This window comes from Pogoniulus pusillus, chromosome 16 (genome assembly GCF_015220805.1).
Source record: "Pogoniulus pusillus isolate bPogPus1 chromosome 16, bPogPus1.pri, whole genome shotgun sequence".
Classification (NCBI taxonomy): domain Eukaryota; kingdom Metazoa; phylum Chordata; class Aves; order Piciformes; family Lybiidae; genus Pogoniulus; species Pogoniulus pusillus.
The window spans coordinates 9,178,814-9,203,803 of record NC_087279.1 but is presented as its reverse complement, the minus strand read 5'-3'; the positions used below and the strand labels follow the sequence as shown (position 1 = coordinate 9,203,803).

The 24,990-nt window shown below is 45.1% G+C and overlaps 2 protein-coding genes and 1 long non-coding RNA gene across 6 annotated transcripts in view; 1 reads left to right on the top strand and 2 right to left on the bottom strand.

The window, feature by feature from the left end:
* Positions 1–13,808, bottom strand: part of VGLL4 (vestigial like family member 4) — a 95,298-nt gene extending 81,490 nt beyond the window's left edge. The window contains exons 1-2 of one of the 2 annotated variants that reach the window (XM_064156362.1): positions 13,499–13,808; positions 6,247–6,323 (exon numbers count right to left, since the gene is read on the bottom strand). In XM_064156362.1, the coding sequence (XP_064012432.1) occupies positions 6,247–6,310 (64 nt within the window). In that variant the 5' untranslated portion in view covers positions 6,311–6,323; positions 13,499–13,808. Of the gene's footprint in view, positions 1–6,246; positions 6,324–7,015; positions 7,043–13,498 lie in introns of those variants that run through there. The other variant, XM_064156363.1, reaches the window with a different exon arrangement.
* Positions 10,403–11,623, top strand: LOC135182213 (uncharacterized). The gene is made up of 2 exons (XR_010305102.1): positions 10,403–10,786; positions 10,865–11,623. It is a non-coding gene; the product is annotated as an uncharacterized LOC135182213 (long non-coding RNA).
* A 5,024-nt stretch (positions 13,809–18,832) lies between the features above and the next one.
* Positions 18,833–24,990, bottom strand: part of TAMM41 (TAM41 mitochondrial translocator assembly and maintenance homolog) — a 34,045-nt gene continuing 27,887 nt past the window's right edge. For 2 of the 3 annotated variants that reach the window (XM_064156358.1, XM_064156359.1), the window contains one exon: positions 18,833–19,063. Coding sequence is in view for 1 of the 3 variants with exons in the window: in XM_064156359.1 (XP_064012429.1) it covers positions 18,996–19,063 (68 nt within the window). In the remaining 2 variants the exon portion in view is untranslated. Of the gene's footprint in view, positions 23,320–24,990 lie in introns of all 3 variants that reach the window. The other variant, XM_064156354.1, reaches the window with a different exon arrangement.

Here is a 24,990-nt window from a genome sequence, read left to right as displayed (position 1 = left end):
AGGCCTAAACACAGGCCTCTGGAGGCACCAAACAGGCCTACTCCTTACATGTTTGTCCTGATAAAGGCAGCTCCTATCAGACACAGGGCTGGAGGGGGAGGAAAGGACCACTGGCGATTAGAGATTTAGTTTTGGTCACCCCTCATCCTACCACTCCATGTCCTTCTAAACTGTCCTCCCCAGCCCTCCTGTAGGTCCCCTTCAGGTACTAAAATGCAGCTAAAAAGTCTCCCTAGAGCCTTCTCCAAGAGAAGGGGAACACTAGGAAAAAAACAACTGAAACCAAAAGAAAGACAACACCCTCCCAACAACAACCTTAAGAACAAAACAACCCCAAGAAAACTCTACCAGCCTCCACCGCACAAAGCAAACTTCAAGCGAAGCTGTTGAGAATGTCTTTGTACTCACTGAACTCATACAGCACGTTCCATCCAACTCCTCCCTTTTACAGGTGAAAAAAAAAGCCCCTTCAGCAGCTTAAATATTTCCAGAGCTGATTTAAGTGCTCGCACAGTAGGATGGAAGCTATTTAACCTTCAACAAAACACTGATGTGAAAACCTGCCTTAGGCTTGCTGCCCATAATTAGCGTAGGTGAAAAGTCCTGCTGATGCTAGGAGTGTTTCATCATTAACATCTTCCACACAAATAGCAACCTTGGAGTCTAATTCTGCTATAAATATCACTTGCTTTGTAGTTGGATGATAAGCTCACACTGTCATGCTCTTCAAGAGTGTTAAGAAAACAAAAAAAAACACCAACCAAGTTGTCCTCAACTCAACCTCAAAATTGTATTTCTTGCAGGGTCAGCTATGCAACACAACAAAACATTGCATTGGGAGACCCCACCTAGAACATTCTCTCAGTTCTAATGTCCCCAGTATAAGAAGGATATGGAACTGATAGAGTGAGTCCAGAAGACAGCCACAAAGATGATCCAAGTACTAGAGCACCCTGGAGAAGACCCCAGGGAGATCTCATAATTGCCTTCCAATACCTGAAGAGAACCCAACAGGAAAGCTGGCGAGGGACTTTCCGTAAGAGTGTCTAGAGGCAGGACAAGTGGGAATGGTTTGAAGCTGAGGGAGAGTAGGGTTAGAGCGGATCTTAGGAAGAAATACAATGCAAAGCTGTTGCCCAGGGTTTTATTGAGCCATATATTAGCTGTTTCCAAAGCTTTCATTTCCTTCTGGATGTATTTTCTTCTGCTTGCTAGCAACAGACTTTTCACTCCATTATCCTGAGAAACAGCATGCTTTGTGTTATTCACCCCCATACCTTTAAGCTGGACTTAAATACTGGAGGGCAGTGTAAGTAAAGGCAAAGCTGGTCTTGAAGGCTATGGAGAACAGGTCTTATGAGAAGCACCTGAAGGAAGTGGGGTTGTTTAGTCTGGATGAGATCTCATTGCTCTCTACGACCCAATCAAAGTAGGTTGCAGTGAGGTGGGGGCTGGTCTCTTCTCCCTAGTATCATGTGATAGAAGAAGAGCAAATGGCCTGAAATTGTTTAGGATGAGGATTATGAAAAATTTCTGTGCTGCAAGAGTGGTCAGGGATTGGAACAGGCTGCCCAGGGAGGTGGTGGAGTCACCACCCCTGGAGGTGTTCAAGAAACACATGGCTCTTCAGGACACGGTTTTATGGTCGTACCAGTGTTAGATTGATGGTTGAACTTGGTGACCTTGGAGGGCTTTTCCAGCTGAAACAACTCTGATTCTATAAAGTGTGACTATAAAATCAGCACAGGCTGGGCACGCAGCACTTTCAACACGTTGCCAGTGCCTTATGAACATTTTCCTTCACTGGATTCCAAATAACAAGATGATGGCTTTCAAACACTATTTCTATCAGCAAGACCAGTTGCTAAGCCCCCTATTTTGATATGAGACCAATACAAAGTGATAGTCCTCCTTAATGACTGAATACTTGCTGTTCAACTCAGTTGCAGGAAGAACAGTATTTACAGTAATTCTTTGCCTACCAGGGTACCACAGAATCATAGAATGCACTGGGTTGAAAGGGACCTCTACAGGCCATCTAGTCACAGCCTCCCTGCAGTAAGCAGGGACATCCCCAACTAGATCAGGCTGCTCCAAGTCCCATCAAGCCTCGACTTGAAATGTCTCCAGGGATGGAGCCTCCATCTTGCTCAGTTTTCCATCACTCTCAGAATACAGAACTGGACTGGACAATCTTAGAGGTCTTTTCCAACCAAAGCAATGTTGTGATTCTATGATCACAGTGGTAACACAAGTACAAAAGTACAGTACTCATCTCCTCTTCGTTATTCATCATTTCTATCACACTAACTGAATGTGTTTCACAAATTTTCTTTGCTAACAGAATCACACCAACTCTCCCAGCATGGTAGAGGAGTGGTAGGAACCTCTGGAAATCATTCAGTCCAACCCCCCTGCTAAAGCATGGGCACCCAGAGCAGGTTGCTCAGGATCAGTATCCAGATGGGTTTAGAATCTCTCTGGAGTGGAGACTCCACAAGCTCCCTGGGTGTCCAGCTCCAGAGCTCTGGCACCCTCACAGCAAAGTTTCTCCTCATGAACCTCCCGAGTGGCAGTTTGCGCCCACTGCCGTGTGTCACACTCTTCTACACTTGCCTCTTTTCAGTGGTGCCCAGCAACTTCAGCTGGGAGATGTACAAACACAGCACGAGAGACAGCTCATGAAAGAGCAGAGATGTGACCGAAAGCAACACACACTGCCAGTCTATCACTGAAGGTCAACCTTATTGACATAGGTGCAGCTGCAAAGAACCAAACCTGAAAAACCTCAAGGTCATGCTTGTTTAGGAAACCAAGCAGCCTTCTGGGTAATCTACCCAGGCACACATCTCATTCATTTCTTTAAGTGCTGCTAAGTTTAAAGGTATTTGTTTTCTGCAGTGTGATTTGAATATACAGGAAGGCACTTCTCTATTACTTGGCACTGCAACGAGTGCCCACAGAGATAAGAGGATCTTTTGGGTTAGAAAGAATTAAACTCTTTTATGCAATGTTCCTCTCTGAATAAACCCAGATGTAAAAAGAACAAAATTAAATACCTACCAGCTTCAGGAAACAAAGCTGGGTTTTTAACAAGAACCTGCATTTGCACTGCTGGGATTCTATAAACACACTTGAAGCTGCTGATCTATACAAATGAGTTGGAAGCTGAGGCTGAGATGGGATTAAAACCTAGCAGGGTGGGAAAGCTTGCAACATTAAGATGCCTGCAAGAGGATCAAGGGTTTGTGTGCAAATAGTGGTAACACTTGCAAGAAGAAAGGTGGTGAAAACTATTGATGTATATGAATAAGGGACCACCATCAACTTCAGCTTGCTTTATACCTTGTGTAAGAGCACTCACAGCCTAACTTCAAAAACATTTCATCTGCTTCCCACAGCAGATCACAGAAGTGCTAAGACAACCTTTATTTTTCTTATGAAAACTGTAATAGTAGACACTATGAAGAGGAATCCTTTTGAGGCACTACAGTTAACCTGGATATAGTAACTGCTTTGAATGATCTGTTAAAAGCAGCAAATGAACAGTTTCCAACTCCACAGCTGAGATGAGAATCTCAGGTGAGTTGAATCACCTTAACAAGCAGATTTATTGTTTCATTAGTAGACTCTAACCATGAAGTGCTTGGTGGCACTGTCACATCAAGACAGCAAACAGCTACATTTCCTTTGCTCTCCATTCAATAAACAAGATGCAATTTTGACCTGAAGCATGCCAAGGGCATCAGGAGTTATCTGTGAAGCAAATTTCTGTTACAGGACACAAACAAAAGACTCAGGGCAAGAACAGAAGTGTTTCAGAAATTGAATTAATCTGAAATCCTTATCAAAAACTGTGGAAGCAGGAAAATTCACAGTATCACTAGAAAAAAAGCCCTTTGGAACTTTTTCTGATCAACTGACAAATCAGCCACAAAATTCCCTTATGTATTGTTTAAATGAAAGAAACCTCACCGAAATAAATTCAACAAATAAACTCACATATTGAGTATCTGGAAGGAATCTGATTTTTAAAATCAGCAAATAAATGATTGCAGTCTTGGTTATCACTGGAGTATTAGCAACTGTCAGACAAATCAAACAGGAGATAGAGGAATGCAGACAGAATCACAGCTAGAACTCTAGGAGCTGCCTGCCAGGCACCTCACTGGAAAGCTCAAGGGTAAGTGCTAAATTCAACACTCCGACTAACTAAGCAGTTCATATCCACTCTGTAACACAGAGCTACATCTGGCTGGGGCCAACTGTACAAAAGCTGCAAGTTCAGTGTCTGGTCTGGACTCCTCATTTCTTCCCTTCAGCGGCTTTTCATCCCCCAGTGTTCTTGGTGTGCAGCATGCACAACAGCAGGATAACCTCAGAGACAGCACAAGTTAGAAGCTGCAGAGTGGCATAAATCTAATTAAGTGGTAAGACTAAAGGAATTTAAATTAGAACCAGATACAGATCAGCTTCCTCACATGCAAGTTGCACCGAATCAGACTGCCTCTGGATTCTCTAAATGCAGCCCAACATTCCTACCCTGTGGAACTCAAAAATCAAACGAGAGTTTAAGGCAACAGTTAACCAAAAAGAATGCATGTGAACTTAAGGCAACTAGAATTACATATTCAAAACATGTATTTTAAAAGTTATCTAGAGAAAACAGGTTAAACTTTTGCCTTTTGTACAAATGTATCTTAGGTTACAAGAGAAACCCCAAGGACAAAAATCACAGTTGAAATGATATCACCGAGGCCTTCGACTGTTGTTGATTTTACCAGTAGTAGTCAATAACTGCAGCAATCAACCAAATCACTCCACAGCAGTGGGAGCAACAGAAACTTGGCACTTATCCAGCAGCCAAGGTGAACATGAAAGAACAGCAAACCCAATTTTCATTATGCAGTTAAGAGTCAGCAGTACAGAAGAGCTCGCCAGGGTATGAAACCTTCATTTTATGAACTTCTGAAAGAATAAGCTACTGCTATCTCGATTATTTGCATATACACACAAATTCTGGGACTTCTAAAGTACAGGGTTTTCTCATCTGGCAAGTAAAGACTTTAAGTTAATTAGCAACAGCAGTGATTCTTTTATTCAACATTCAAGGCAACAGCTTCTCAAAAAATAGATATATAGAGTAAAAGCCAAAAGAAGAAAATCCAAATTCATCTTAGAAGAAGCTAAACCCAAAATACTGTTGGTGAAATCACAGAATCACAGAAACATCCAGGTTGGCACAGCCCCTCAGGATCACCAAGTCCAACTTATAAGCCTACTCTACAAGATTCACCTTAAACCATATCCCTAAGCACCGCATCCAAACAACCCTAAAAGACATCCAGAGTTGGTGATTCAGCCACTGCCCTGGGCAGCTCATTCCAGTGCCTGACCACTCTGTCCACGAAAAACTTTTCCCCAATGTCCAATCTAAACCTACCCAGTCTCAGCTTGAGGCTCTGAAATGCAAAATACCATTTCTGTAGTTAGCATCTGCCCAAGCTAATAACCAGGACACCTTCTGAGTGCTGACAGTAACCAGAAAGAGAAACTGTAATATTGATTGTGAAGCATGTAAGCAGCAATCTGATCTACAACTAGCACTGCAATTTGGCAGGACTGAAAACATCATTCTAACGGTAGTTAACCCATCCCAAACACTCAGTGTGAACATTAAAAGCAAAACCATCACCCAAATAATTGGCAACCTGAGGCCTTGTAGCCAGAACTGACATCATTTACTGTGCTAAAATCCCATACTCACCTTGCAGTAGCAGCAAAATGAAAACAAAGTGCTCACTACAAGTGTTTGATACTAATAACAACTTCTTAGTTCTTATGAACTGGAGAGTTGCTACCCTTGCTCCCACCCATCTGTGGGTTCTTATATGGGAACAGGTCTCTCTTGTATCACTAGGGAGCATCAGATCTCAAACCATCCTCACTTTGCTGGCAGCTCCTTTGCAGCTTTCTGTCTACCAGCAATGCAACTGGGAAAAGAAGGGCACCTCATTTGAATTAAGTATCTTTTCAGAGTAACAGGAATGACTCTCTCCTGCATAATACCTAATTTAAATGCAATGCATTGGTGTTACACCTGACAAAAACGACCCTCAAAGGGCTTCTGAAGACATTTTTCTATGTGCCTTCAGTTCAGTAAAATGCCAAGATTGCTAAAGCTGGTACATGGTGTGAACAGAGCATCTGGATCCAGCAAAGCAGAGAACTAAATTCCAGACTTACGTTTCTCATCGTCAGCATGTACTAGAGATGCTGCTCTCGACAAGACATCCAATGGAGTCTCCATTCCTCTTGGGATCCTGGAAAATTCAGAGCCACAGTTTCAAAGAGTGAGCTTGCAGAATCCTTCCCACAACACAGGTGGTGGTATGCCACCCAGTTGATAGCATGCACACATCAGGTTCTGTAGAAGGAAAAAGCAACGAACAGCAAGAGCGTGACCGCAGAACAAATCCAAAACTCAGGTCTCTGCTGCTTTTTCCATCTTATACCAGCACAGGATTTGTTAAAACTAAGCCATTGCTGAAAATGAGAAAACACTGCAACCAGCTTTCTCACCAGCTACTCATTCAAAACAAACCAGAAGAGCACATGGCTGAAGCTGATGAGTTCTGCTCATGCATGTTGCAGTGGAGTTTCCTGCTATACACTGTAAGGGCTTTTGCCTCCCCCATGCCAGCCTTCCATCCCAAAAAATAGCTACTCAATACAATATCCAAAGATACAGCTCCTCTGAAGTGAAGACAATGGCTGGTCTGACAGGGGCAGATTGCATCAGATCCACAGCAGTCTACAGCCTTGCAGTCCTTCCTCTCCTGTACCCAAAACAGAACCAAACAGAGCTTATATCCACCAAGACACTTTCTTACTTGCAAACATACAAACGGGAGATATGTGTTTATGTAACTTGTGTCATCACAATCACTGTTTTCCCTTGTATTTCTCCTCACCTTACAACTCTTAATTTCCCATGCAAGAGAAGTTAACTCACTCCTACAAAAAGGCACATGTCAGAACTAAACAGATTTAAAAAAGAAGAGTTAAAAAGTAATTGTATTACAGCTTCCATAAGGCTCTCAATGTTTCACATGAATGGCTTCAAACTTAAAAAAAAAGAACTTGCACTATGAAATTCCAAAAGGGAAAGAAGAGAGAAAATAACATTGTCAAGAGGCTTTTGTTAAAAGACCAACAGCTTCTACGTGTTTTTAAAGGAGGCAGCAGCATAGACAGAACTGTTCAGAAAACGAATGGAGAAAGAGAGAGAGAAAAGCCAGGACTGTTAACAATTGCCTTGTGTTTCCCTCCCCACTCCCCCAAAACTAGCATGCTATCCTGTTGTAAGAACTGTTCACTCTGACTTACTTTACAGTATGATCTTAATAAAAAAAAGGTAGTGGCAGCCACAGAAATCTCAAACACATGTATAGAGTCTTAACAACAAGCATATGTGTGGGAAGCAATTTCCTTGACTTTGCACTACAAATAACAAACTTTGCTGTCCTGCCTTCCTCATTCCAAGTTATGTCAAAGACTTTAAAACTAATCAAAGATTTTAAAGCATGAGAGAAGGGATTTGTAAAGTCTTTTTATGTTTAAAAAAAATACACATATTGAAAATAAATAATTCAATCTAGTCTTGTTTCCAAAAATTTGTGCAAGAAGAAATACTTGGAATAATGTAAGGCTTGAGGATGGAGAGATGAATGCTCCTTCCCTATCAGAGTTAGCTTGTGCTCAAGATGAGTATTTTAACTAAACCTATAAAATCAGTTGACTCTCTCATTTTAAGGCAATATATGTGGGCAAGAGCTTTTAGAAACCAAGACCTCAAAGTCTTATTTCACTAAGTCTTCCTTCATAAAATATTTCTTTGCATCATGTTTGGCTGCACTCTCCTCCCAATCAAAGGCAAGATGTGGAAGAGAGTGTTCGCTACAGAAACCTTCAGCATCACTCCACTTTGATCCCTTAGACTTTGATGCTCAACTTGAGGTTTCTTTCCTGCTTTGTTTTCATGGAGTTGTAAACAGCACCACTTTCTTGCTTCTTAGACTGTTCATTACTGACCCTCTCACACAAATTCCTTTAACAGTTGGAAGAAAAGACTGAACTCTCTGATCCGAAGATGCAGCTACCCAAACTGATTGCTGAAGCATGGTTCAGCACGAATTCAGCTCTGCCTTGAGTTTCAAAGGCAGCAACACAAAGAAGTGTGGTTAACTCTTCAGGAAAACCTTCTGGATAAAGAACAATGCAAAGGGTACTAAAATGCCTTTTATTGAAAAGAAATTGCTGTTTTGTTTAAGTCTCCCAGCAATTCTCAAATAATGGGAGTAGCAGATGCCCAATCCCTTTCTGGAACATGTTGCTGGTAAGAGAACTAGCCAGTGACATAAGTCCACACTGAGAGAAGGAAACAGGAACCAAGACTTAATTCAATTCAGGAAATTAGACACTTAAAACACAGCTCCACTAAAACTAGCCTCAATAGAGTATTGTAGCTTTGCCTGTTATTAAAGTTCATATCACAAGAGCACTCCAGAAGCGTGTCTTGACAGATGAAGTCTCATGAAGATTGCTGTGTCCACTCCAAAGCTTCTCCAAAGGGCTGCTGCTCATACAGAGGGAGCAATACCATATCTGCTGTGGCTTTTCAAACATGCTGAATGCATTGGCAGTTATAAAAGTGACCTTCAAGGAGTCATAAATGTCCAGATTATTTTGCAAGCAATGTACAATACCCCTCTATCTCCAAATTAAACAAACAAGTCAGGGATAACAGCTCAGGAAGCAAATAAAAGCTGCCTACAAAAGTGAGAGAAGGAACCTTCTCTTAGGTAGTTCAAAACTTAAAAGCCTGATTCCATCTGGACAAAGACAGCAACAGATACAGAGACTCCCAGGAAGCCTTCACCAGCGACTGAAGAGCTCAGTCTTCCTTGGTGAACAGTTCCATAATCCTGAGGAGGTTCAGAATTGAATGAACATTGGTTCAGAAATGAAAGAACAGTTCAACTCCCAGGGTTCTGACAAAAAAAAAAGCCAACTCCTAATAAGAGTCACAACATTCTCTGCCTGGCACAGAAATTTCTCTATGCAGCAGAAACCAACATGGATCAAAAGTTGAATTTTCCTATGTATCTTCAACAAAAACCCAACTCTCCAGTCTTGTACAAATGTTGCTCTACACCCAGATCTCACAAAGGAAAGAGTGAGCAGCAAATACAGGCACACAAACATAAGCTCCTCTGGATAGAACTCATTTGAACACTATGGAAACAGCTTCTTGTTAGAAAATCTTAACTGTTAGAGAGACACAAGCCACAAGCACTTACTTTAAAATACCCTGACTCACTGTATCTACTTTTCAAATCTACATTTCTCCATTCTATCCACATTTCAAGTACTACTTAGTATTTCAAAGTCCTTCTATTTATCAATTACTGCTGTCACTGAACATTCCCCTACCTTGTCACCTCTTACACTGCAAAGAACATTCTGAAGAACAGTAAAAACAGAGGGTAAAACCACGAAGACACACTGGCAGACAAGTGTCTTTACATCCACCGCTAAGTTTTCACACTTGAAGAACACAACAGCCATTAGCAGAAGGAAACAGCACAAGATCTTCCCTCTCCTTGTCAAGCTCTTTGAAATCCCGTGCAGACACCGAGTGCTCTGGTCTTTGCCAAAGCATTATTGTTGATGTTTGTTTGAAGCGCAGAGAAACGCAAGCTTTTGAAAGCAAACAGCTCAGAGAGCGCATAGATTTACATAGCTCCTTCCAAGCCCCAGCGACAGCACACGGGAGAAAAACCCCAGCGTTGCTTGTTTGAAGCTTAAGTAAACAGGCAGCGGAGACACCGGCACCAGAGCCCAACTGCAGACTGAACAATGAGACATTGATTCAGTCCCACGACAGTTACTGATCACGGTGGGGTACGGCAGGGAAAGGTCTGGAAGAAAGAGAAGAACTTTATGCTTGGTTTTTAGGAAGATGAAGGAATTGCAAAAGGACAGAAAGGAAAAACAAACATGAAAGTTGATGTTTGAGGAGTAATCTGCGTTGCGGAGATGTGACGGCTTTTGTCCAGAACAGGTCCTAACCAGTGGCCAACGTGACACATTAGGTGGCAGGAACAAGACACATAGAAAAGACATGATGTGCAGGTTGGAAAAAACAGGAGAATTTAGACAGCTTGGACATGAAGACCTCAGGAGAGATCACAGCCATGAAGACACGTAGAGCACAGGTGTAAGACAAACAGAACAGCCCACCCAATAGCCACTGCAGAGACGTTAACAAGAAACACCTGCAAGGAGAGGTCTCTCTCTTAAAGCTCAATATGAGCTTGAGAGAGACACATGCACAAAGCCAAGGAGGGAAACAGGCTGAATGTTCTGACGAGGCTAAGAAAAGTCTGGTGCTTGAATTCAGGTGCCAGAGAGAGGGCTGCTGGAGGGAGGAGTGGAACAATAAATAAGACTCATTAGAACAACTGAAAATTAAACAAAACCAAGACACATCAGAAACAATCAAGAGTGAGGACTAAAGTGAAATGTAACTCAACACAGGTAAAGATAAAGATTAGCTAAACAGCATAGTCAAATGGGTCAAAAGCTGCTCACATCCAGGGCCACACAGGCAGTGCCCAGCCAAATCCATAACCAGAAGTACCAGAGAAAGAGGCTTCGGCTGATTTCCATGGAAGAAAGCTAAACGAAGAGGAAACCCAAACACGACTTACCAACGCAATTAGTAAGTCTGCAGGAGAAAGGGAGATAAAGCAGCAGGTTTTATGCAAACTAGGTCAGTATCTTTTGTTTTTTATGATAGGAGAGCACAGCGTACTTGTACTGCAAGCAACACCAAGCACGTGGTACTCCACATGGCCACGTCTGAGTTCTGTCAGCACTGAGACAGCCATGCCAAACGTGAACTGCAACTGCTCAGGGTACCTCCCGAGGGCCACACAGCACTGATCATCACCCTGCAGTTACAACTCAGCCTTCAGAGCGCGCTCAGTTCACCCAGCCAGAGGAATCACTGAAATACCACTGCTTGTTCGTTTTAATGTGTTTATTCAGTGCTTGGAGTTTGTTGGTTTGTGGGGTTTGATTTTATTTTGTTTGTTTTGTTTTAACCAGGCATGTTTTGCATATGGAAATCGTGTTTGAACAGGCAACTCTTCAAACAGAAACAAAACTCAACTTCTTACACAGAAAACTACGAGCTTAATGCAAAGCTTTGGCATTTTACCTTGTGATTTTTGCTTTCTTGTTGCATAAATCCTTCTTAACAAGGTAATGCTCTAAAGAGAAAGCTATGAGCAATAGTACCTGAATTAAAATCTAACACATACAAGAAGTTAGAGGAGGAAAGTCCAACCTGTTGTATCGACAGGATCACTCAGTCCATACTACATTAGACACTCTGCTACAAACACATTGTGAAATACCTAAACATAGTAACAAGTACTGAAAGAATATCACTGTTTATCATAGTAAACTTCCAAATGTGTCTAAAACAAATGGTCTCCATGTCTCCATACTGTATTAGTTATCAAAGCTACACATACTCAAACAAAAACCCCCTGCTGCTTTAGAGTGTGAAGGTGCTTCTTCAATGAAGATGCCCCAAAAGCCTGTAGTCATGATTTTCTGTCCTGTTGCAACTACTCATTGTACTTTTGTACCAGACTCTCACACCTGCCCCTTTCAGCACCACTTTTGGGTGCTCACCGCTCAGACACTGCCTCAGTTCCTACTCAGGTGGGTGTCAAGGCACCGTGGCAGCATCCATAGCCGTTACCAAGCAGAGGCAAGGAAGGTGACTCAGCACCCAGCACTTCATCCTCATGCCCCACACCAGAAGTGGGAGATGCCAGGGGTGCAGCAACAGCTGTTTCGGCCCCACAGCTTGTTCCACAAAACAATGCAAATGCACAGCACAGACACACCCAAACTCAGAGCCTTGTGACCAAAAACGGATCTTGTAACTGATCCCAAAAAGCCTCCATGCCTGATCCCAAATATCAAGCTTATAGGTGGCACCTTGATGAGAATAAAGAGAGATGAAGGGCATTTAAGCAAAACACATTCTACATCACAAAAATCCTCATGAGGACACAGGAGAATACAGAGGCCAAGAAGTCTGGAGAAGAGCCTTTACTGTATGGATTATTAAGTCAAGTAGAAGAGATTTCTACAAGTTTTATACAGTTCTGGATCAAAGGGTTCTTCATATCTGCCTGCAAAGAGAATTTGACTCCAGTTTCACAAGCTGCAGTTTGTTCCTTCGTGGGGAATATTCTTAACACAATTCCCTAAAGCTAAAGAAAACTCTCTGAGAAAAAAAAAAGACCCCTTGGTCAGCTAGCCCTCCTTGGTTTCATGAAAAAATGTCCATTATTTTGAGTTTCTGACGACCCTGGAGCCCTAACAGGGTAGAAGTGGAACAAGCTGGCTTCATGGCTTCTTAGGTGTCAGTGGAAAAGGTTGTTCCCATTCACTGCACTTCCAGAAGCAGGGTGCATAGGTGTCACCTGTGGTCAGCTCAGCTTGACTCAGAGAAATTAATTACTCCTGACTGCAGCTGGGAAGCACGAGGCCAGCTTGCCTGCACACACTGACACCGCCGCTAGAGTAAATAAAGCGTTCCTACGAACGGAATAGGGGAGACGCAGAGCTAAAAGCCTTAAGCGTCCTCCGGATTGGCTCTACAAGATCTCAGCACAAGAGCCGCCGGTGACACTCCAGGGCTTTCCTCTGCAAGGCACATCACTCTGTCCAAGCCAAGGTGTGAATTTAAGATGGCAGTGACAACACTCCCTGCTCAGTCCTGCTGCTCTAGAACAACTTTTCAACAGAACTCAGATCAAGGCTCAGCTAAAGCTCACTTGCTGCACCTTTCGCCGAGACGTGTGCGACACCTCAGGGCACAGAGAAGCGCTATCCGCCTGCCTCTCGGGCACCAGACGCTATCCTCAGCCCGGAGAACCACCCTGCCCGCGGCAGGACCGGCCTTGCCGCCGCCGAGACCTGCTCAGCTGCCCGCGCAGGGAGAGCTGGCGGCAGCGAGGCGGCCCGGCCCGGCCCGTTCTCCACGGCCCCGCCGCCGGGCTGAGCTGGTTCCGGCGGCACCCCGTTGCTCCCTCTGGGTCACACTGTGCCCCGCCGTCTGCTCCTCGGACTTTCCCGCCGCCCGGCCCAGGAAAGTCCCGCAGCGGAGAGAGCCAGCCGGGGCTGCCCCGTCCCGCCCGCCACTGCCCCCAGGACAGGCTCGCCCGCCCGCCGACACTCCCCCACAGCGAGGGACGCACTGCCTGGGGCCGCCAGCGGGGCCGACCACCCCCGGCCGGGCACCTGTCCCCTTCCGTCCCGCCTCGAACCTTCCTAACGCCCGGCGCAGGCCGGGCTCCGCTCGGTGGCCAGGCCCCGAGGCCGCTCCCCCGCCTGCGGGCTCACTCACCAGCGTGCTCCCAGGCGGCGACAGCGTCGGCAGCAGCGTGGCTGGGGCGGCCGGCGAGCGCCCGGGCCGGGCCGGGCGGCCGGGGGCGGAGCAGGAGTGGGACAGGGGGGCGGAGGGCTGCTTGTTTACCGCCGGGGCAGGGCAGGGCCGGCGCGGCGAGCCCGGGAGGGAAGCGGAGCGGAGCAAGCGCGACGAGCCGCAGCGGCGCTGGCTACAGCACGGCCCCGGGGAGGAATCCCAAGAATGATGGAATCCTGCTGCTAGCAGGTGGGGAGTGCGGGCGGCCCCATTGGCCGGGCCCGGCTATGAGCTCAGCCTAATTAGGCTAATGAGCTGCTGACATCACATCCTCGCAGGTAGGGACGGCGCGGCGCAGCGCGCCCGCAGGAAGCGGGAACCAGGCGGGGCCCCGCCCCGCACGCTCAGAGCCGCGGTCCGGGCAGAACCTCCGCCTCCTGCCCGCCTAGCGCAGGACCAGGGAGAAAAAACGGGGTGCAGGAAAAACGCCCCGAGGAACCGGCCCCAGCCCGGGCTGCCCGGGCAAGGGCAGCAAGGAGGAGCGCTGGGGTTCCGTGCCCAGCTGGCTCGGCCGGGCTTTAAGTAGCTCTTCTGGAAAGAAAAGAAAACGGGGGAAAAAGAAGAATGTCGCTGAAGCACAAAGCAAAGCAGCTTTTAGCAGCAGAAATACACAACGTGCACACATGCAGACTGAAATGCTCCATCACTCACAGCTGAGAGATGGTTTAATGGGCACAGAATCACCTGTTTGGAAAAGACTTTGAGACCATCGAGTCCAACCACAACCCAACATCTCCCTGTACACAACTGTCAGAGCATGTCACTCAGCACCTCATCCAGATGTCTTTTAAACACCTCCCGGGATAGTAACTCTACCACCTCCCTGGGCAACTTGACCCAGTGCCCAATGGCCCCTTTGGTGAAGCAGTTTTTCCTAGCACGCAGTGATGACAAAAAGCAGCCTTCCAGATGCTGAGGCAGCACACTGCAAATGGGCTGGATCATGTCTGTGTATTCCATACGATTTGACTATCTCAGGTCTGGCATGTCCTTTATTTCCTGTTCCCCGCTGGTGCTCTGGAGGTGTGTTTATACCAAATCCTTTCCTGCATTTGACATGACTCACACAGCCAGCAGAGGAAACTGCCAGAGTGGTCTGAAAGGAAAGCAGCCAGCAACTGCTCTCCAGCCCTTCCAGAGCACAAGCTCCCAGCTACCATCACAACAGGCCTGTTTGAATGATTTGTCCCTCCAAACTGGATGACTGTGAAAAGGGACAAGCACCTCAGCTCTCGCAATCCCACCAGCACTCTGCCACTGGACACCAGCACCTATTGGCATTCCCACTGCTCTGCAGCAGTGCTCATTCCAAGTTGGACACTTCCAAGATTCAAGCGGTTCAGGAGCGTGGCTTGATAATGTATTGCCTGTTTTGAGTCACTTAATGAAAGTAAGCTGCCAGACGACTCACTGAAAGAGGGACACTGAGCTGCTGAAATGTCTGGAGAAGGGCAAGGAGAGGGGTGGTGGGGGTCCTAGGAAGAGTGGCTGAGGGAGGTGGGGTTGCTCAGCCCAAAGAAGAGGCTGAGGGGAGACCTCATTGCTGTCTACAGCTGCCTGAAAAGAGAATGTGACAAGGTGGGGGCCAGTCTCTTCCCCCAAATAACAAGTAGTAGGACACTGAAAGAGTCATTGGGCACTGCAACAGGCTGCCCAGGGAGGTGTTGGAGTCACCATCCCTGGCTGAGGTGCTTAGGGACACAGTCTAACAGCTCTGTACAGGGAGGAATTAGGTTATGATTGGAGTCAATGATTTTAAGGCCTCTTCCAACCAGGTGATGCTAGGATTCTGTGATCACTTGTACATAAAATCACTTCAGAAGCTGAGCTCAGACTTCACCCATATCCTCTGGTGAACCTGGTAACACTGTTTTCTGCAGCAGACATTTCAGCTTGCATAAATTAACAATACAACAGTAGGAGACACAGAAAATGCTGTACCACTGTTGCCCACACTCACCACTGGTCTACATTTTACCTCTGCAAATGCCGCAAGCAACTGAGGTTGCTTCAGGTGGCTCTTGGAGCCCAGTCAAGAGGGAAAAGGGGCAATGAACGCACCTAAGCCCCATCACAAAGGGCCTTGGAAGTGGAGGTTTGTGGTGGAGACCAAAAACAGCACAGGGCAGCAGAGACACAGAAAGTGCCAGTACAATTCTGTTCATGGAGCTTCTCCCATCCCGCTCCTCCTCTTCACGTGACATACACGCTGGTATCAGAAATGTCTAGGTACATAAATGGCAGCACAGTTGTCTGTGCTTCCTCAAGAAAAGAAGTACCAAGACACAGCAAGGCTTATTTCAGATCCCAAACTGGGATTTCTGTATGAAACAGTGGAGGGAGCACACCCAGCTCCCATTCTGACCCCGAGGCACAGCCCCAGCAGCACCCAGCCCAGCCCAGGGGTGTGGGGGGTTGTGCAGGCAGCAACAGCCAGGGGTGAATCCACACCCCTCATGTTGCAGTTCCTTGAGAGATTCAGAGGCCATTAAGGCCCACGCTGCCTGCTTCTGGTTTAAAAATCTATTAAAATCACAGAAGAATATCTGGTACTGAAGTATTTTCTTATCCTTGCAAGGACAGGTCATGAGATCGCAGGGCCAACCAAAGTGAGCCAAAAAAGCATTCCAGACACTAAATGAAATCCAGATTTAGACTCAACACAGTTGGTGTAGCTAGCAGAAAGAGTTCAGCTGCTAAAAAAAATGAAAGGTATACAGCCCAATAATAACCATACACATTATTTTATACATTTCTTAGACTCCTCATCAATGATGTTTGTAGCAGCCCATGGTAACATTGATATAGTTTTAAAAGCTGATACTTATGTATTAAATAGGCTACCAGAAAATATTTCCATTGCCAGCCAGCAGAGCAGGAGTTTGACGATCTAATATTTGGAGAAATGGTACTCAAAATAGCCATGTAAAAGTTACTTGAGAAATAAAAACACAGGACAAGAAGAACACTCAGAAACATGGAAAACAAAACCAGAGGCAGTGAGCATGGCACCGGTGCACGGCAAGAGAACGGATTGCTGCAGACTAATAACAACCCTTTTTCAGATGTATCTTCAGGAAAAAGAAAAGTGGGCCACTCCTATTTGCAAATGCTGGAGGGGAAGAGGCAGGAAGACTTTCTTTGTTTAGAGAGATGAGGAGGAGCTTGGAAAAGGAGAGGCCAGAACAGCTTTTGATCCTTGGGATGTGCTATTACAGCTCCCAGCAGCAGCTCTAGGAGAGGGTATTTATTAAACATCTAAAGAGTCTGAGGGAGGAGTAGCTCTCTGGGAAGGACGACCCTGCGGTTCCTGCACAAACACTGCTGGTGCAGCCAGCCTGCCCCACCAAAGCTTGGTGTCAACGCTTCTTTAAACAACAACAAACAATGACATGCAAGTCGTTAAAGTGCAGAAATCCTTGAAAACAAACCTTAACGGCTGAGGCACCACGAGGAAGCCTTGCTGAAGCTCCCCAGTGCTCAGCCAAGCTGCTCAAAAGGTAAAGGCACAAAGAAGTAAGCTAAGTAAAGTAAACCTGGTCTTGTTCGATGAGCCACGTTTCAGGTTGCCTGGGTGCTATCAGTATGTTGTTCACTTTGCAACTGCTCTGTAACTGAACGGTATGAAAAGCTTTTTGCTGGCTCAGGTACTAGCAAAACCACACTTTGCTGAAACACAAAACCTGACCTAGATAGTTGAGGGTTTGTACTTGAGCTAAACTGAAAGTGGTGCCTCAGCCCCAACTTAGGCACTCAGGGAGTGTGCCTCAGGATTGAATCAACTCCTGGGGCAGACCTCAGGTGCCACTCCTGTTCCATTTGTATACTAATCACTGAAAAATTAGTCACTGAAGATAATAACAATTGACAAACCTCCACAGGGTACAGTGGATGCAAGAGCAGATGTAGCCAGAGTTAGGGTCCCCAGGTTGTGGATGTCCTCCGTCTCAGCTGCGGCAGGATCAGTGATGCCTCCTGGAGAGCACTTGCCAAGCAAAGCTCTGCCACCCTGGATTTGTCTAACAGCCAACATGCCTCAGGCCCACTGAGGATGCTGCAGAGGATGACCAGAGGGCTGAAGCCCCTCTCCTATGAGGACAGGCTGCGAGAGTCAGTGTTGTTCAGTTTGGAGAGGAAAAAGCTCTGAGGAGACTTTATTGTGGCCTTCCAGTATCTGAGCCATTTCTTGAGCACTTGCCACTGTTTCAGAATTCAAGCTTTGCTGCCTTTTTCTTTTTTTAATTCAATATAGTATGTAAAGTCCCTGAAAGCAGAGGGGGGAAAAAGGTATCATCAGCAGTCTATAGGCAAGCCTGATGGCCTAGTTCTACAGACCCTACTCATCCATTAATCTTGTAATTATCACTGAAATGGAGCCTGACAGCTGTTCCAGGACCAACTAAGAAAATAAAACATTTGCATTATAACAACAGTTGGTTAAAAATGCCTTGGGCAAGTTCTTCCCTTGCTACATGCTGGTCACAGCAGCGACAGGCCTCACTGTTGTGACAGAGCTCAGTGTTCACTGGACAGGGACAGCCCATGTGGAAAGGGGATCAAACTTGTTTTGTTAAACTGCTTCCAAGCCATTTCAGCCTGCAAGGCAACCAGTAGGGACACATGTTGTGTGCTCCTTCAACCAACAGTACCGGTGTAAAGCTACCAAGAGATGTTCTTGTTCCCTTAGGTGTCTGCCTCAGGAAAGCAGTTTGCCAGCTGGCGCTCACTGCACGTAAGAGGAATTTATTCTTCCCATTTCTTACTGCACTCTGTTGTTTTTCAAACAGCAGCAACACAGACACTTCTGTTACAACAGACAAGAACGTGTGGAGTTACCTCAAGTCTGAAGAGACGCCCAAGATACACTGAACTCTGCACAATGATGATGAAGTGTGCTGAAAAACTTTTCCAAAGCTCTTCCAGCCCACGAGTACTTGTCACTGGCTTCAAAAGGTAGCCTGACACCAGCTGTCAGTGCAGCTACAACACACAGCTCCCTCTACCCACATCTCGTAGTAAACCAGGTCAATTTTACACCAAATGGCAGCAGCTTTCAAAATCATCCCTCAGCACACATTTTATCACAAATGATGTATCCTCACAGGCATCTTTTCTGCAACATTGACACTGCTAAACTCTGAGTCTAAAACTCTTCCTTGCAAAAAGCTAGAGCCATTGCACTGCACCTCAAAGCTCCCACAGATAAAAACCACACTCAAATTCCAAGCATGCTAGCTCACAAGGTTTAAAAAGACATTTTTAATGTTTTAAAATACAGTTTATTATTTCAGCAGCCCATGATGTGTTAAACTGCAGTCATTCCAGACAGACAAGTCAGTCCAAACTGTAAGTTGATGGAGATGGTTATTTATTACCTGCTTCAAGACAAAGCTTGCCCTCTTCATAATTGTCAGCCCCATCATCCAAAGGAAGATGAAAAGAGACAGTGTAATTTCAGCTGGAGCAGGGTCACAACAGCAGCATAATCTTCAAGCAAACAATGAGATAGCTTCAATGCCAAGCAGAAATATGAACAACACTACTCTTTCAGAACGTTTAACCACAGCTTCTTTTTGCTGACTTTGCTCTAGAGAAGATTCCATGCTACAAAGGTTCCCATAAGATGAAGACAACCAAAGATAGCTGAATGAAAACACCAAGAGAGTGGCAGATGAACTAGCCAAAAGCACCCTTTGGCCATAACCCACTGCATTCAATTTGCTGAAGTTCTGTTAAACACCTGTAAAATGACCAAAGCTGGTTCACAGCAAAACTCTGAATGGCAAACTTGGTTTATGAATGAGATCAGCATCACCAGTGATACACATACTAAAGTGATTTGAGTAGGGAGGGACCTAGTTCCAGCTCCACCTGTCACGGGCAGGGACACCTCCCACTAGAGCCATCCAACCTGGCCTCAAATAGCTGCAGGGTATCCACAACCTCCCAAGGCGATCTGTTCCAGTATCTCACCATCCTCACTATAAAGAATTTCTTTCTAACCTCCAGTCTAAATCTCCCCTCTTCCAGCTTAAAGCCATTGCTCCCTGTCCTATCACTACGAGCCCCTCTAAAATGATGTTGGTCAATATTCAGAATAACTTATAAATTAATGTTTAAAATATATATACTGTATTTGTACAGTAACTTTTTTTGTCCTGTCTCTACCCCTCTTCACATGCAGCAACACATATCCATGACAGACTTAACTCCCTGCTAGATTCATATCCTGCCTTTCTTATAGAACATGAGAAACTTCAGTGCAGCTGGGACCATTAAAACCATAAAACAGGCCACTGTTCATGATTAGGTGCAAGATGACTTGGCAAGTTTACACACTAACTCATTGTAAGCTACATAATTTACATGCATTTCAAGGCTGGAAGGAAAGGGCATTTAGTCATCAGAATGTCTTTTAAACCAAACACATCAGAGCAGTTAGTCACTGGACAAAATTAACACACCTGCCTAAAGGAGCTGGACACCAAAGGACTATCCAAAGCCCTTTTGAATAGCCCCATCAGTAACTAGGAGATGCAAGAATCAAGTTTAGTCATGTTTGTTGGATAAGAATACCTGCACCAACTCTATGTGCCAGCTTCACAGCTCTTACAGTCTGATTGGGGTAATTACTGAGGATGTTAAATACTCACTGACTAGCAATTTCCAGAGTGAGGTCAGGTATCTCATCAGCAAGCTTTCTCCTCAGGCTTCCAGACATGCCCTGACCATGGTGATTTCAGCAGGGTGTGTGGAAGGCTGCTGGTGCCCACAGGACAGCCCTGCTGCTGGCAGCCCTCATGTGTAGCAGGGACAGGACAGCAAGTGGAACATCAGCCTACCAGCAGAACATTTTAGTCATGAACTCAGGAGGAAAGAAAGGTTTGGAGTCTGTTTCTTCTCCTGTTGTTTTTAATAATAGGACATTCATTTTCCATTTTATACTGGGAAGAGAAATTAGTCACCAATAAAGCTGACAAGGAAGAGAGGGGACACATTCTTTAAACACCAAAAAGTAAAGCAGAAGAAAACAGATGCTTTACTTCAAAATCACCTATGCAAGTGCAACCTTTAAATATAATCCATTTAAAACCGTTGTTAACAATAAAGCACAGTCAGGTACTTTAATCACCTATGATTGTCTGTCCAAACCCACCTTCAAACTGTCAAATAGCTACTGACTTGCTCTTCTGCTTGGCAACTTCCTCACACAGGAATACAGGGTCAGAGCTACCCATGTGCATGCACAATCTCATCATCTAGAATGTGTGCCCCAACACCAGACTTGGGAGGCCATGGGGAAAACCAAAAGAAGAGTGGCTAGATTTTGATGTGGAAAGCATTTGCTTTCAAAAAGCCTTGCCCCAGACTGTAAGGCTGAGCACTGCACCAGCATCACAAGGCAGACATTGGTAGGCTGCTTTCTGTCAGCTCTTTCCCCTCTCCTGCACCACTGCTTGAAGCATTCCAAGAAGCTACTGGCTTCTTGGCTCTCACTGTTGTGTTATACAGGGAGTGAGCCAGACATTTCACCACTGCAAAGGAGCAAGACAGCAACCTTAAATAAAAAAGCCCAAACCACAAACAAACCTCAGAAGAACACTGGATGCCCCCTTCTCATACTTCACTACTGATTTTAAAGCAGGGCCTTTGGAGAGACTTTGGCAGGAGGCAGTCTAAAATAATAACCTGCTGTGTGGGAACGCAGCCTTCCAAGTGCACCACAGAGCTAGAGAGATTCCATGTAAGAGCAGGACCACAGATTAATTTGATGAAGCCAAAATGAGATATTTAACTACACTTACTTAACTAAATGTTAATTAAACATGGGAGTTTGTTTAATTTAGTATGGGAGGCATCTTAAGCATCAGGCTCAAGTCTGTCAGAGAAGGTCTCACAGTATAACAACAACAAGTGAAGGAAACAAAGGACAGAGTGCTGTGGCTATTTTTTTGTTTAAGATAGTCTCTTATGGTTGCAAGCTCCTAAAGGTGATAGAATTATGGAATGGTTTGCCTTGGAAAGGATCTTAAAGATCAGCTAGTTCCAACTCCCCTGCCATGGCCACAGAAACCTCTTACTAGACCAGCTTGCTCAATGCCTCATCCAACCTGCCTTTGAACACTTCTAGGCTCGGAGCCTTCACAACTTCTCTGAGCAGCCTGTTGCAGTGCCTCACCACCTTCCTGGGGAAGGATTTAGATTAGACATTAGGAGGAAATTCAGCTTCTTCCAGTTGGAAGTCATTGTCCCTCATCCTGTCAGTCCACGCCTTTGTAAAAAGTCCCTCCCAGCTCTCCCAGATCTGCCTTTGAATCCTGGAAGGCTGATCAAATTGTATTTAAAGCCACGAGGAACCCTCTAGAGCCATTACACTTGCATGGAGTTTCGGTCAGCTCAGAATATTGTTCTTTGCAGCTGCATGACCTTTATCTTCACAGACAAAAAACCTCTAACTGCCAAAATGAAACTGTCATTAGTGACAAAGGTTTGGGCAGAATGCTGGATTCTGAAGGCAGAAATGACAGCTAAGCTCCTCCTCAGAAGATGTAACTGAAATATTTGGAGTTTTCATTAATAATGTCAGAATGCATAGCCAGAGGCTTCCTGTTCACATACTAAAACTTACTCAGCTTCTTAACGTTTCTGATTTAACTTGTCTGAGTAAGAGGTCAAAACATGCCAGAGTAAAATGATTACAGCTTCTCCCTAAAGCAGCCATTAAGGATCAGTTAGCAACTGTGCTGCAGATTTTTATCCAGATAAACAGGTAAATAAGGTCACTGCAAACCACAGTATCAAAAATGCCAGGGCAGCTGTTCCCTCCAAATCAAACCACACCAGAAAACAGCTCTGCAGAGGCAACATCTCTCCTTCCTGCAGCAGATAACAGAAAGGAAATTCATTTCCTACACACTCAGAACGTATGGCCAGCAGAAGTGGGTCTGAGAACGAAACATGCTTTGGTCCTCTCTCAGCACCTTACCCAGGAAAAAAATCTCAGACACAGACTGACCCAACATTCTGCCCTTCAAAGCATATTTCAATTTCAATGCTATTTTTAAATTAATTGCCAGGAAAAGGCATGAGTCACAGCCCTGCTTGGATCCCCCTCCACTGGACACTCACCAACTGCTGTGTTTATTCTACAGTTTCCCAAGTTGAAGCAGGCTCCAACACTAACCCCACAATCGATCTAAAGACCTCACAGTCCAGTTCCCAAAGCCATCCAGGATTACTGGCCTTTGGATCCAGCTCTGTCTTCCAGTTTGGCTAAGATGTTTGTTGCAAACATCAGGAGGCTGTGGGATACTACAAAATCCAGCTCTTCAACAGCAAGGAACCACACTTGTTCAGCTGCCTCGAGGTACCTTGTTCATGAGAAGGTTGTAGCTGTTTTTCCCAGCTGTTACCCAAATTCTGTAGAGAAATCTCTCTGGTTTATCACCTCCAGGTGAGAAATACAGTCTCTGCAGCTGGAGCAACCAGGTGTACTCAGCATGGCCAGTATTACAGGGGCCAGAGAACCAGCCACCTGGATGACCTCAGTGCTCCAGTACTTGAAAGAAGTGGAAATAAGTGGCAAGGAGGCACATCTTGCACATAGTCGTGGAGGAAGCCAGCACCCTGTGTGGTACCATTATATGTTCCTCAGATGTGAGGTTTAGGAGCAGCCAAACATCAAATGGCTTGCTTGTGACAGTAGGGAATTTAATAAAGGCACACAATCCTGAGATTAAAGACTGCAAAGAGAAGAAGAAAGCAGGATCTATGGTTATATATCCAGTGCAGGTTTGATCTCACATTCATCCCTTGTCATCTACTTTATTGCCTCTGAAGCACGAGATAAAGTTACAGACTTCACTGGCACTGCCGATTTCAGGCTGCTGACTCACCTATGGAAATCCTTACTTGTTTGACTGGCTCCAGGCTCTTCATTACAAAGAAGTCATTTAAACATCAAGAAATAAATCATCTGCCTGGCTGCCTTTAATGAAAACACAGTTACACAGGAAAAGAGGGGATGGAGCATGAAACAATATCCCAGGTGGAATGGCCAAACCAGAAAAGAGGGATGTCTGAAGACCACAGAATGAAAGACTTGAGAACTAAGTCAAGAAGAGAAACAATGTAACAGTAAAGCAGCATGGAAATGGAGCGGGAAGGTGTACACAGGAGAATTACAACTGGAATGAAAAGCTCAAGTGATTGTTGTGGAAGAATAAGCACACCTCAGCAGACGAAGGAGATAGTGCCATATTCCCATGCACTGACTTCCCCTGCAACAATCTCTAGTTATTGTAGTGGGTTACAGCTGTAGTACCATAAGAAATCATTTCCACATACTGCTGGGGAACTTCAAAAGCAACTAAACAAGTCTGAAATCAATCTCTCTTCTCTTAAAAGTTTTACATAGCAAAACATTGCAGCAACTGCATCGAGCATTTGATATTAACAATAGCAAGGAGTCTGGGCTGGGAGCTGCTCTGGGCTATGAATCATTCGTGGAGCTCTGCCAAAAAAATAAATACATTCAAGACCAATGGCCTCGAGGGGAAAGGTAGGCCACTGCTGAAAAGGCACAGAGATAAATGATTTACAGAGCAGAATACAGTGTAAGGTTTCAGCCTATATGGGTGATGAGGAAAGACTTTCTTCTGTCTCATCAAGCTTTACTGCACAGGCCTGAACACTGGCAGTGTGTCAACAGATGGAGTAAACTAGGGACCATTAAGCTGGAATTTGCCAAATTCTCTGCAGAGAGCAAGAAGGGACCCAGTATGCTAGGCACAAAGAGAGTTCACAAAGGCAAATCAAAATGTGCACTGGGTACTTCAGGCACACAGGACAGACAGGGCCAGAGCGCAGTGCAGGCAAACTCCGCAGCACAGCAACACCTGTGAGGGAAAAGACTGCTCCTCTGGCAGGGTGACAGGGAGTTTAAAGGTTGGAAAGGGTTGATGCCATACAGCATCTGCTGCATATAAAAACGGTTAATTAGCTGCTTAACAGCAAGCAGTACATTCTCAGTTTTTTTTTCTACCAGGACACGTCTTGAACAAATGCCCTTGATTAGGTAGTAAGGCACAGAACTAAGGCTGCTGTTGCACTATGGGAGCTGAGGCCATCTCCCAGTCACACACCAGACTGACCTGGAATTGACTTGGAGTGTTTTGAAACACCAATTCAGTAGCAAGCCCCTTCTAAAACACCAAAACCACTCCAAAATGTGTCTTAATTGAATATTCAGAACATTAATCGTATCAATAATAGCTGTTAAATGCAAGCTGCTCACTTGGACACTTCCATAGCATTACAACTGCTTCTCAGCATTAAAGGAACTCCAAATTGAACAGCTGCTCATCCTGAAACTTAGCAGTGCAGAGGAACTGCAGAGGAGAAGCACAAAGTCT